Source organism: Acomys minous (assembly GCF_964271855.1).
Source record: "Acomys minous genome assembly, chromosome: 19".
Classification (NCBI taxonomy): Eukaryota; Metazoa; Chordata; class Mammalia; order Rodentia; family Muridae; genus Acomys; species Acomys minous.
In genome coordinates, this window is record NC_140499.1 from 34,929,697 (window position 1) to 34,942,805 (window position 13,109).

The window sequence follows — 13,109 nt, forward strand, 5'->3', positions numbered from 1 at the left end:
TAGACACACCTATACAGACTCACCAGTTGAAGCTGCTTTTCAGTCTCAGCCCATTGATCCCAAAGGCACCAATCTTGTAATGTCCTTTGTTACTTCTTGACCTTAGCCTAAGAGCAGGTGAACCACAGGGTGTTCATGTATGGGCAAACACTTGACAAATAATCAACAAGGAATCTCACAAGAATTACTCTTCTAGTTTGACCTGTGATGCCCCTGCTTCTGCCTGATGGAAGCCATTCTCCCCGTTCCTATTGTGGTTGCTAAATGCCCCGATGCGTACACCCCAGGACATCCACTTTACCTGCTTGTTGACCATGGTCCTTGAGTTACACTCTTGCATCCAGAGAGCCCCCACCACAATAAGCCCTCCAAGAACCCTAAGACTTTTACTAAACCAGAATGGAAAGTCATGTGACTTCCCCTTGCACTTCCATGCTTGGAAACTGCTGTCTGAAGATTCCCCAGCATTATTTTCACAGTCTGGTAGTACATGGTTTTTGGTGGGGAGGGTTTTTTTTAAGGAGCTGTTTTCCACCCTATATACCCCCAAAAATAAGCTCTTAGAAGTGTGGAGACCAGGAATGAATATATATATATATATATATATATATATATATATATATATATATATATATATATATATCTCACAGACATACAACATACACACACACGCATGCACAGACAGAAAGACTCCACACACAACTCCGGAATGGATATTTTCTCAGGAACAAAAAGATAACATTTTTTATTTCATTCTTGCTCCAGATCAGGTTCTTTGAAGATGAAAGTCAATGATGGTCAATGTACAAGAAACATATTCAGAGGTGCCCTTGGGTTCAACATTTGCAGAGGAACAGTGAGGGGAACAGAGGAAGAAGGCAAGCTACAAAGAATATTCTCTGCCCACCTGAGAGCCCCACAAGGAAGAAAAAATGACCATTAAATTGTCCCCACACAAGGTCAAAAGGCTGGTCCTCTGTACTTAGGCAGGTCTTTGGATATGGACTGATTCAGGAAAGGCTTTTTCCTAGGCACCTGGGATAATTCTTAAAGAGGCTGACAGCTGAAGGCTAGTGCCATCTGCCCTCACAGCAGCAGGAACAGCAAATTCTTCCTTTAAGAGAGATCTAGGGCACACATCACTTAGACTCCTATAAGTCTCATCCTGACTAACTTGTATGCACCTGGGCACAGCTACTTACCTCTCTAGCCTTTTATAAATTATCCTCTAAAATGAGGCTTCTTGTATTAGGTCATCACTAAGATTTTTATAGTTGCAAAATTCTAAAATTTTTAAATAAAATTATATTTTTTACCCTGACTTTTTACTGTGTCTGCAATGGGCATAGGAGATTGGGGTGTGTGTGTGTGTGTGTGTGTGTGTGTGTGTGTGTGTGTGTGTGTGTGTGTGCACGCGCGTGGGTGTGATATATAACATATGTAGGTCTCAATGACATGTACATGCATATATAGAATGGGCCAGTCTCCTTGTTCCTTTTTCCATGTCAGAAATTTGACTAGAAAACATAAGCAAAGGGGAAAATTTGTGATCAGAAGAACACTGTCTTCCTGTTCATCTCTGAAGAGCTAGGAGAGGAAGGTTGCCACAAAACGCCGTCTCTGGAATATAAATATAAAAATAAGATTGCTTACTGGAGGATTTAGGTGTATAATTTTGTCAACCAGTTGTCTCTTTCTGGCTCCCACTGTGATGACTAGGCTCAACTGCAGGATTTCTAAGGGAAAAAAGTCCTCTTCTCCTTTCTCCCGTCATCAGCCAGCCCACAGGATCTTCCACCTCCTCTCCTGCTGGGTTTTTTTCAAGGCTCATGTGGGCATCTGCAACTTGAAAACCAGATGGCAGTTTCCTTGAATCTGCTTTGTTCTTCTTTAACAGGCTCCTTACAAAAGCTTCCCAGAAGAGGATGCTCCAGGTTGGTTCATCCTGAGAAAACAGCAAAGTCCGGTTATCTAAGGGGAGATTCCCAAGTACTGGGTAGAAAGGAAGACACCCACGAGAGGCAAAGGTCAGTATGGGGATTTTAACGCATCTCTCACTGAGTGAGGATGCCCAGTGTCGGAACCTATCTGGTCCATGTGTCTGGGTGTATCTGAGTTGTGTAAGTGGTTACCCACTTGCAGATAGGGGGTGACTGGTAGAACAAAGGTTTGATGTTTGTAAAAGAGATCATTTGCTAACGACTTTGAAAGCATATCTTTATATCGTGGTGAGCGCCTGAAGATGGGCCGGCTTGGTTACCCGTGTTTGGTTGCCAAGAGAAAGTGGTTCGGGTGGCACACAGGTGGAGGAGAGGAATGTAGGATTTTGGGGCGGGGAAAGATACAGCACTCCTTGGTTTTACAAACACCGGTCTGCAGGCTGGTAACAAGCTGGCTGCTTCCAAATGGATTGTTAAAAATAGACATTTCTTAAACCTATCTCCAGAACTTTTCATGTAGTATCAAATTATGCTTGATTCTGATAGTTAGGTTTAGGAATAAAAGGAATAATTAATGTGTAAAATTTAGAAGACTGGCATGCATGCATTGCCTAAATACATGGTTGGTACATGTAAGCTGCATCAAGGTTGCCTGGCTTAGTTCTTTGGGAAGAGCAAAGATTTAGGAGATACACTGTGATCATAGTTAATACTGGTTCCCAAGCTGACAGGATTGAAAGACAACTAGAAAAAAAAATGGAAGTACACTTTCGGTAGTGACTGAGAAGGTGTTTCCAGAGATAGTTGCTATGTGTGTCAAGAAGCTGAGTGGGGAAGGCCTGTCCTGAATGTGCAGGACACCACCTTGATCAAAGAAAAGAAAAGGCAGAAGAGAGAGACGCTGGTAGCCTGTGCACACAAACCTATTTTTTTTTTTTGAGTAGGTGCATTTTTTCAGCTGTTCTGGTCTGTGAACATCAGATTCCAGATTTTTCAGCTTCTGGGTGTAGACTCAAACCAGCAACTCTCTGGGGGAAGTTTCTTGGTCTCCAGCTTTAGAACAGGGCTGTATCACTGACCCTCTCGTTCTGAGGTTTCCCAGTCCTTGAACTGAGCAGCTAGTGGTTTCTGTGGATCTCTGTAGATAGTTCCTGTGACTGTGTGATCAGCTTCTGATCAGTTAAGCCATTAATAAATATCCCCCTTACACTTGCGCATACACACACACACACACACACACACACACACACACACACACACACACCTTCCCAACTTTCAGATATTTCAACCAGGACATGTTCTGAGAAAATCTGCCAAGCTCTTTCCCTCTTCACTCCTTACATGTTTTTAAGCATCTCTATTCATTTTCCCTAGAAATTCTAGTTTCATTGTTTTCTCTCTATCCCCAATGAGCTGTAAACGGGTATCTGAAAACGTAACTATCTGTCTGCTATTTACCTGCCCACCTATCTAACCCTCCATCGCTGTTCAAAGATACTTGAGACATCCTGTGCACACTGGTTTCTCCAGGGAAGAGGCACCCAGGAAGAGGCACCCACAGGATTCAGATGCTGTGCCTCTGGACGCTCATTCACAGGCTGATGTCTGGACACGTGGTCTCTTTTGGAAGGCTGTAGATCTTTTATATGATGGGGCTTAGCTAGAGGGAATGGGTCCCCGGTGATGAGTCCTTGGGAGTTTATTATCCTTGGCTCCTTCCCTGCATAAAGATGTCCACCACAAGCTCCCAATGCCAGGGAACTGCTTTGCCAGGCCCCGCCCACCAAGATGGACTGAAACTCTTGAAACCGTGCACCAAAACAAATCCTTCCTTTTTTAATGTTGCTTTTGCCAGATGTTTTGTAACAATCAAGAGTAAAGAAAATACCAATCCCTGCCCCCTCCCCTCTCTCTCTCTCTCTCTCTCTCTCTCTCTCTCTCTCTCTCTCTCTCTCTCTCTTCCTCCTACCCCACCTCTGGTTCTATAATTCCAAATTCTTTTTATGGAAAGTTGAAGTAATTTCTAATTTCAAGACTTGTATTAAAGAAACCATTCTGAAAGATATTAAGGCTTAAAACATTTATTTAGAAAGAAAAACAGAAAAGGAGGGGGCAGCCAGGATGGGTGCCAGAAAAAAAGCAAGCCAGAGAGTAGATAAGGCTGTGTCACAGACTGCCGTGTTTCTGTGATGAGCCCTGTAGAAGTTATCTTCCTGAGTCAGCAGTCAAGGTGACTCTATGGCCCCTATGGCCTTTCAGAGCCCAGGACCCCTCTGCCCAGTAGTTTGTTCTTCTTCTGAGCATCTGCATATGAAAAAAGAGACTAGGACCAGGTGATGGTGGCATAAACCTTTAATCCCAGCACTAAGGAGGCAGAGGCAGGAGGATCTCTGTGAGTTTGAGGCCAGTCTGTTCTACAAAGTGAGTCCAGGACAGAGAGAGAGAGAGAGAGAGAGAGAGAGAGAGAGAGGAGAGAGAGAAGAGAAGAGACGAGACTATGGTGAGCCATTGACAGTCCACCTCACCCCAGACCTTTACAAAATTATTTTGCTCAAATCCAATTGTTGAAAATTAGTTATTAGGCCCAGCTAGACATGAGTGTCCTGTGAATAGGAAAGGCTGGGAAATGTAGTCCCGGATGGAACCTTTGAGTCCTGAGGTCCTCAAAATGTGGCAACACACCATGAAAAAGAAGTCAAAAGGTGAACCATAAACTAGTCAAAAAAAAAAAAAAAAGACTAAATCAAGACCAATTCAATAATTTTCTCCAGGGAGAAAAAAGGCCTTAACGTTCAGAGAAGACAAAGCATTCAAAGAGTCAGTATGGGATCAACCATAGAAGCTTCCAGTTTATTGATGAGAAATGAAATGGCTGGGGAGGTGACTCAGTGGAGACAGTGCTTGCCATACAGCATGAGGACCTCAGCTCAGATCCACAGCACTCACAGAAAAAGCTGAGTGTGGCACTGTACAGTGGTGATCCCAACCCCTTGGGAGGCAGAGGCAGGGCACTGTGCAGTGGGATCCCATCCCCTGGAAGGCAGAGGCAGGGCGCTGTACAGTGCTGATCCCAGCCCCAGGGAGGCAGAGGCAGGGCACTGTACAGTAGTGATCCCAGCCCCTGGGAGGCAGAGGCAGGGCACTGTGCAGTAGTGATCCCAGCCCCTGGGAGGCAGAGGCAGGGCACTGTGCAGTGGTGATCCCAGCCCCTGGAAGGCAGAGGCAGGAAGATCACTCAAGCTCAACTGCAGCCAGCCTAATCAGCAAGTGCTAGGCCAGTGAGAGACCCTATCCCATGCCTGCTCACACGTAAAGTGCACATACTCACAGGTCTGTACCATACACAGGAAGTAATCAGCTAATTAATCAGTTTTTTAAAAAAAGATTTCTTTATCATGCATCCAGTGCTCTACCTGCATGTACACCTGCAGGCCAGAAGAGGGCATCAGATCAAATTGTACATGGTTGTGAGCCACCACATGGTTGCTGGGAATTGAACTCAGGACCTCTGGAAGAGCAGTCAACGCTCTTAACCTCTGAGCCATCTCTCCAGCCCTAATTAATCAGTTTTTAAAAATAAAAATGAAAAAAAATGTTTCTAGAAAAGGACGGGAGACTGGCTACATGGAGCTGAAGCCCAGATGGGAATTTGGTTTTCCAGTGAGTGACAAACACAGCAAGTTGTCTGTTACAGGTTCATGTGCGTCCTGACCAGCCAGGCTTCCGAAACCTCCGAGTAAGTGTAGCAAACCACTCGGGATGTGCGCAGAGCTGCTATAAAGGGCCAAGATGCACAGAAGCAGTGGACACGTCTCCTTTGCCATCTTCTTCTGTCTGCCAGCAACTGAAAAGATAGAGAGGAAGAAGCGACTGGCAGGTAGTGGACAAGGGCCTCGTTTATTGTATTTTTCTTTCTAAATGTTATGTTTGTTTATTCACTTTACATCCCAATCATAGCCCCCTCCCTCCTCTTCTCCCAGTCTCTCCCTCCCTCCCTCTTCTGCCCTCCCCCTTCCCCTCCACCTCAAGAAAAGGGGACTGCCCCCCCTTACCAGCCCACCACAGCAGTACTGAGTGCATTGCCTACCAAGGTGGCCTGCTGGCCAGGCAGCCCCACCAGAGGGAAGTGGTCAAAAAGCAGGCAACAGAGTCCGTGTGAGAGACTGGCATCTGCTCAACTTACCGAGGAATCCACAGAAAGAACAAGCTGCCTGTCGGACCAAACAGGGGCCTCTTAATGAAGACCAGTAAAACTGCTTTGGACCGCGGCTACCTGCAGATGAGCTGCTGAGATTCGAAGGCGCATCCGCTCCAGCTGCTCCCTTTATAAACATTTAACGCCAGGGGAGGTCTCAGGGGAGCAGAGGGACCTCTAGAATGAGACCCGTAGGCCCTTTTAACTTCTCCTTCCAACAAATAAGAACCTAGCGCTGACAAATACAACCCCTTGCTCCCTTTTGGACAGTCACGGTGGCAAAGCTAAGTAAGGAGAATTTACCTTCGCTCCGGACTCAAAAACCTCAGCTTCAGACTCTGTTCGAGGGCCTATTGACCTTCTTGGAGGGCTTTGTCATCCTTCCAAGCAGTTTATTCTAGAAAGAAATATGACTAGGCAGGAAGAAGACTGGGGGGAAGGGGAGGGGCACAGGCGTGTAAAGCCACAGAACCCTAAGAGCAGGCGAGAAGCTTGGAAGGAAGCAAGTTGCTTACTACTCTGTGAGAGGATGGTCCTATCTCTGCTCTCTGGCTTTGTTGCCGAGGGCTCTTCAGCTTGGCCTATATGACAATGAGCTTGAGCAAACTTTGCCTCGGAATTTGGTTAGGGTATAGGAACTGGGAAGATCCTGAGAGGGGTTCATGGGATGGGAGAAAGTGGGGTGGTCTCGGCTACAGGGTTTGTTATATCCACACAGTTCAGGATTAAACTATTTGGTTGTTTTTCTTTTTTTTCCCCAATGTTCAACGGAAGCCTTCAGATCAAAAGTACTTTTCACGAGAGGTTTTTTTCAAGGAAAGGCTTGTATTACTGGGAATCTAATGGACAAACAGGAATGGGGTACTTTACATGGGTGGGAACAGGCCCACAGAAGACTGGTCCAGCTGAAGCTCTGGGTCACCCACCACCATCTATAAAGCATCTATGTGCTTTAAGGCTTTGAACACAACAGGCAGATAAGTGACTGGGCACATACAAGATCATGGAGTAACAGACAGTAAAACAGAATTAATGAGTAGAAAAGAAAGCAAAACAGGAAATACAGCCATGCCTGGAGGCTCCTCTGTGGGTGGGTGGGTGGATGGATGGATGGATGCATGGATGGATGGATGGACGGATGGCTCAGGTGGTATTCACCTGGGCAGGTAAAGTAGAGGACACAGAACAGAAACGCGTGGTTTTTGAAGACCTGTCCTTCTCCCCTCTCTCGCCGCCCCCACCCCCACCCCAGTGATATAATGTTACCCCTCAGGGACAACATACACTATTTGAGCCCTTTCTGTGCTACCAGTAAATGCCTGCCGCTGAGAACAATTAAGTCAAGGTTTCCCAGAGTTCATGGATTCTGCTCCCCTTGGGTCCCTTTGGAAAGTGCAGTGATCATTTCCTGAGGCTTGCTGAGAAGTGGAGGAACAGAGTCGCCTGCAAACTGGCTACGGTCCTAGCTGTCATGAGGAAAGATGTCCTGTACCTTCCTCCGAAGGACAGATTTCTCCATGCCATTCCGGTTTGGCCGACATGACCTTGTCCTTTCGGGCTCTGCCTTTACCGCTACTGGGAAACCCGCTGCCCAGCTGCCAGCAGGCAGCGGTGACTGAAAAGGAGGAGCGCCACCTAGTGTCGCTTCCATGCACGACCAAAGGCATCCAGACTCATTAACAGTCTTCAGAAGGATGGGCAGTATTGGAACAAACACACCTTTGCCTTCTTCCGATAAAAAAAAACATTCTACCCCACCCCATCCCCCTTCAAAACCCAAAAATACCCAAAGCTGCTGAGATGATGGTAAATGATACGGTGTGACTAAATGGACCAAAGGAAGAGCAAGTTGTCTTAAGATCTTACCTATTCAATGATGCTGGGAACGAAGCACACCGTGTGTGTGCGTGTGTGTGTGTGTGTGTGTGTGTGTGTGTGTGTGCGTGCGTGCGTGCGTGCGTGTGTGTGTGTGTGTGTGTGTGTTGATATAGTGTGTGTAGTGTGGTGTGTGTCATGTGTGTGGTATATGGTGTGCATGGTATGTGACACGTGGCCCAGATAGAAACCTTGAGAGGCACATACACTGAGTCTTGTTCAAGCTTCTGGGCCTTTGTTTTTGTAATTGGACAATCACATAGGATGTTAATACGTTGGATGTTGAATATAATGTTAAACTATGGGCAAAGGGGATGCAGAACCAGCCTTGAAATTCTGCTCCTAGGGAGACTGAAGCTACAGAACCGCAGATTGAGACCTGCCCGGGTGGTGATCGCAAGTTCAAGGCCTGTCTGGGCAACCTAGTGAGACCCTTCCCAAAATAAAAAGTGAAAAAGGGGATGGAAGTGTGACCGTGTAGCACAATGGCCCAGCATACACAGGGCCTAAGTTTAATTTCTCTGGTGTGTGTGTGTGTGTGTGTGTGTGTGTGTGTGTGTGTGTGTGTTTGGGGTATATGTATGTGTGTAGAGTGGGATGTGGAGGGTATGTGTGTGTGTGGTATGGGATGTGTGTATATGTGTGTATGTCTTTTGTGTATGTGTATGTGTGTTGTATGTGGTGTGTGTGTGATATGTGGCATGTGATATGTGTGTGATGTGTGTCTATGATATGTGTGTAATGTGTATGTGTGTGGTATGTAGTATGTGTATGTTCTCTGTGTGTTGGGGTGTACATATATGTATGGTATGAGACATGGAAGATATGTGTTACATGTATGGGGTGATATGGGGTGAGGGTGTGGTGGGAGGTATGTATGTTTGTGGGTATATGGTGACATAGTATATGTATGTGTGTGTCATGTGATGTGTGTGGTATGTGACACGTGGTGTGTATGTAGCATATAGTGTGTATATGTGCTGTGTTCGTGTTGTTGTATGTGGTGTGTATCTGTGTGTGGTGATAAAGTATGTGTAGTGTGAATGGTGTGTGTGATATATGGCATGTGATGTGTGTACGTGGTGTGTATGTATCTGTCTATGATGTGTATTGTATGTATAGCATATATGTGTGTGTGCATGTGGTATGTGTATATGGTATGTGTAGTGATATAATATGTGTAGTGTGTGGGGTACATAGCATGTGGTGTGTGTGTGTATGTGTGGTGTGTGGTGTGTGGTGTATGTGTGTGGTGTGTATGTATGAGTGTGTGGTATATATTGTGGGGGGTGTGGATGTGGTATATGTGTGTATATGGTATTTTCGGTGTGCATATGGTATGCATGTATGTGTGTGGCATGTGGGGGAGTATGGTACGTGGGGTGCGTAGGGATGTCTAGGGGTTAGAGTGGTCAGTACATACAAATTCTTTCTTCTTCTCTTGTGAGACAGACTTGATATTGTCACGTTTGTTTTGTTGTTCTCCTGCTCATGGTAATGACACTCCTTGGTGGTTTGAATGACTTTTCCTCATTTTTGGCTGTCAGCTTATTTCCATGTGTTTCTTGCATGGATAGTCTCCTTTGTTGTTTACTTTATCTGTCTTTCCCTTAGTGGTCGCTCTGTTTCCTGACTCGCTGGCTAAGAGACCTTTACCAGTGCGTGTTTGCAGGGCCTCCCTCCTTTCCTGGCTCGCTCTTTCAGTCTCTCTGTGGTGTCTCCAGATGATTAGGGGCTCTTAATTGTAATGGAATCTTTTTAGATTTATCTCTAGTGTTTGACGTCTTATGATCCTATAAGTGTTCTTTTTTTAAAGATAGAAATTGTAGAGCAGTTTTAGGTTTACAGAAGAACTCAGAGAAGGACCAGAGTTTTCTTTTACATCCCCCTTCCTGGCCATACACACAGCTGTCCCACTGCCAACACCCTAGTGGAGCGCTGTGCTCGCTGTGATTGGCCAGCTGCCCCCACTGCCAACACCCTAGTGGAGCGCTGTGCTTGCTGTGATTGGCCAGCTGCCCCCACTGCCAACACTCTAGTGGAGCGCTGTGCTTGCTGTGATTGGCCAGCTTGTGTTGACACGTCATTATAATCCGAAATCCTCCATTTACATTCACTTTTGGTGTGGTACATCATACAAGTTTTGGAAAATGTAATGGCAGACATTGCCCATGGTAGAATTTTTAAATAAACATATTTAAAACACAGAGTATTTTCTCTGTACTCAAGTCTTTTGTGTCTCATCTGTTCATACCGCCCTCTCTCCCATCTATTGTGGCCATACCTGTGCCTTTTCCAGAATGCCACACAGGGAGGCTCAAACATGGCCTGTTTCATACCGTGCTGTGTCTACCGCTCCTCTTCATAGTTCCTTGACCTCACAACTCAGTCCTTTCTAGCACCAACTACTTCAACCGCTCCGTGATCTAAACTGTCTTCCTTAGTTGGAGTCACTAGTGCAGTGACGAAACATTAAAAATAATGGAGAGGGTTGGTTTTTCTCCTAGTTCACCATCCAAAGCATCGAGGGCAGGAGCTCACACGCAGGCCAAGAACTTGGATGCAGGAGCGGATGCAGAGGCCGTGGATGATGCTGCTGACAACTGGCTTGGTCCCACGGTTCTCAGCTGCTTTCTTATAGAACCCAGGACAATAAGAGACCAGCACAGGGCTGGCACCACCCACAATGAGCTGGGCTCTCCCCCAATGAATCACTACTTTTTAAATGCCCTACAGGCAACTCCCTCCTCTCCCATGGATTCTAGTTTATATCAACTTGACCTAAAACTAGCCAGTACAACAGTTTTTCCAGTTATGTGAAAAAAAAAACAACACCATTGCTTTCAAGATTTGGGTTTATTTTTGAGATGGTCTCATGTAGCACATCTGCCTTCAGACCCCCTTTCTATACGTGCATCACTAGAGCTTTAGCTCAGTACTTCATTTTATCAAATGCTAATATAAATAGTGTTGTATTTTTAACTCCAGATTCCACTTGTTTCTTGCTGGCACAGAAGAAAATGATCCATTTTGTGTATTAACTTTGTAACCTGCAACTTTCCTACAAGAAGTTCCAAGAGTGTCTTGTCAATTCTTTCAGATTGTCTACATAAGCATTAGTAACCCATAAACAAAGACAGTTTTATTTCTTCCTTCCCGTCTGTGCGCCTGAATACAGCAGCAGTATTGGAATTATGAAAAAAAAATTTAATATAGGTTTAAGCATTGGCACTAACAGGAAGGTAGGTGCTCGGGGAAAGGATGAGACATGTCCAAGCATTGGTGTGGGCTTCCCAAAGACCGCCACATATAAGCCTAAGCAATAGCCACATAAACAAGTTTGGTGTCTGTAAGCTACACCTGAAAGGTTGCTTAAAAAATGCCCCCATACTCCCTTAAAGAAATAATATTGTGGGGCACGTGGACTGAGCCACTGGAGATACCAGCATGGATCTACAATGAGGTCAATATCAGTCCAAACTGCGAAAATCTCAGTATTGAGACCAGCAGGAGTAAAGATAGGGCCCTCCCTGGTCTGTGCCTGCTTGGGATACACATAACCTAATATCTGGAATTCCTCTCCATACAAACAAAGCCTCCACAGTATCTCAGCCCCAGCCAATGATGCATGCTCAGCCCAAAGCCCCTACCTACTTCCCAAGGTTTATATAGCCATTATTTCCCCCAATAAAGAGAGCGGTAATCACTGGAAGAGCTGTTTCTCTCTATCGCCTAAGAGAGCTGTAACACCAAAATCCTCTGAGATGCTTTCTCTCCACCTTCCAACCCCGTACTCCCAGCTGGACCAGGATCTTGCAGACCGACCCGTTCCAGCCCTGCTTTTTCTCTCCCAGCCCCATGTGCTGCGGTGCCTGGACACCCGGAGGGAAGAAGCCGATTTTGGGACTGGATAATACTACAGGTTGCTCTGAGGTGCCTTGGCCGGGATTACAATCTGATGAGACAAGACTTTGGGTCACAGAGGGTTTCCTAAAACAGTTAAGACATGTCTTTCCTAGAAAATTACAGCTCTACGGCAGGAAAAAAAGAAAGGCCATGCTCAAAGGTCATATACATGCCAGGCAGTGGTGGCACATGCCTTTAATCCTAGCACTTGGGAGGCAAAGACAGGCAGATCGAAGCCAGCCTGGTCAATAGAGTGTGTGCCAGGACAGCCAAGGCTACACAGACAAACTCTGCCTCAAAAAAACAAAACAACAACAACAAAAAGGTCATATAAACCTGGGCTTTAAGCATGGTTCATTGTTACTTTAACACTCTTACTTAAATTATCTCTATATAAAAATCAATATTTTCTCTATATGGCAACCTTCAACGGAAATATTATTAATTATACTGGAATTAGAGGCTTCAATTAGGCATCAAACTGGGGGCAGGTCCTTAACAGGTTTGATTTTCTAAGGTTTTCTATTCTGCATCAGAATGACTCTGCATCGTGTGTGTGTGTGTGTGTGTGTGTGTGTGTGTGTGTGTGTGTGTGTGTGTGTGTACAACACCACTTGTCTAGTATCCACCCAGAGGCACATACTGCTAATAACTTAGTACTACCAATGCAAAGGTAGCACCTGTAAAGTAGACTGAGGACATATGAGCTCTGGGTATTCCATATTACCAAAACCAGCCTGAGAACATATTGAATAAATCAGACCAACCAAGGATGCAAAGACTCTTATCTTATAATGCAATGTACGGTGTTGGCAACAGTTCAACCTTTCATCTGCCCACCAGCGTGGGCATCAAGGGACAGGCAGGCAGAGAGCTCTGCACTGCCTCTGGGGCTTCAGCTTAGCATGGGTCCCCTGCTTGACAAGGCCCACTAGAATCATTTTTATATGTCAATCTGTCTATCAATCTATATCTGCTACTGTGCTTTACCTCCAAGGCCCTATGACTTCTGGGCCTAAGTGATGACCCTACTGCTTGCTCTACAAGACGCTCTCTGAGTTAATCAATTCCTTATTTCTTATCTCTCTTTCGCATCTCTGAATGCTGGAGCTTCTTTCACCCTTTTGTATTGTGTGTATGTGTACATACACATATAAATAAATAAACAGTGCATACTGCTACACACACACACA

General features: G+C 45.4%; 1 protein-coding gene across 1 annotated transcript; it reads right to left on the minus strand.

Moving 5' to 3' along the window:
* Window positions 1–4,450: 4,450 nt before the first annotated feature.
* Window positions 4,451–8,090, minus strand: LOC311590550 (uncharacterized protein). The gene is made up of 3 exons (XM_084769656.1): window positions 7,628–8,090; window positions 6,124–6,262; window positions 4,451–5,784 (listed from the first exon to the last, which is right to left on the minus strand). The coding sequence occupies exons 1-3, from the start codon at window positions 7,784–7,786 to the stop codon at window positions 5,561–5,563; spliced, it is 522 nt and encodes a 173-aa protein (XP_084625782.1). The 5' UTR covers window positions 7,787–8,090; the 3' UTR covers window positions 4,451–5,560.
* Window positions 8,091–13,109: the final 5,019 nt, after the last annotated feature.

What these genes read in the sequence shown, in the direction of transcription:
- LOC311590550 (XM_084769656.1), bottom strand. Translation starts at nt 7,786, where the DNA reads ATGGAAGCGACACTAGGTGGCGCTCCTCCTTTTCAGTCACCGCTGCCT. An exon ending in AATCTGTCCTTCGGAGGAAG is followed by an intron (nt 6,263 to 7,627) that starts GTACAGGACATC and finishes ATGTTTATAAAG; the next exon opens with GGAGCAGCTGGAGCGGATGC. An exon ending in TTCTTTCTGTGGATTCCTCG is followed by an intron (nt 5,785 to 6,123) that starts GTAAGTTGAGCA and finishes CTATCTTTTCAG; the next exon opens with TTGCTGGCAGACAGAAGAAG.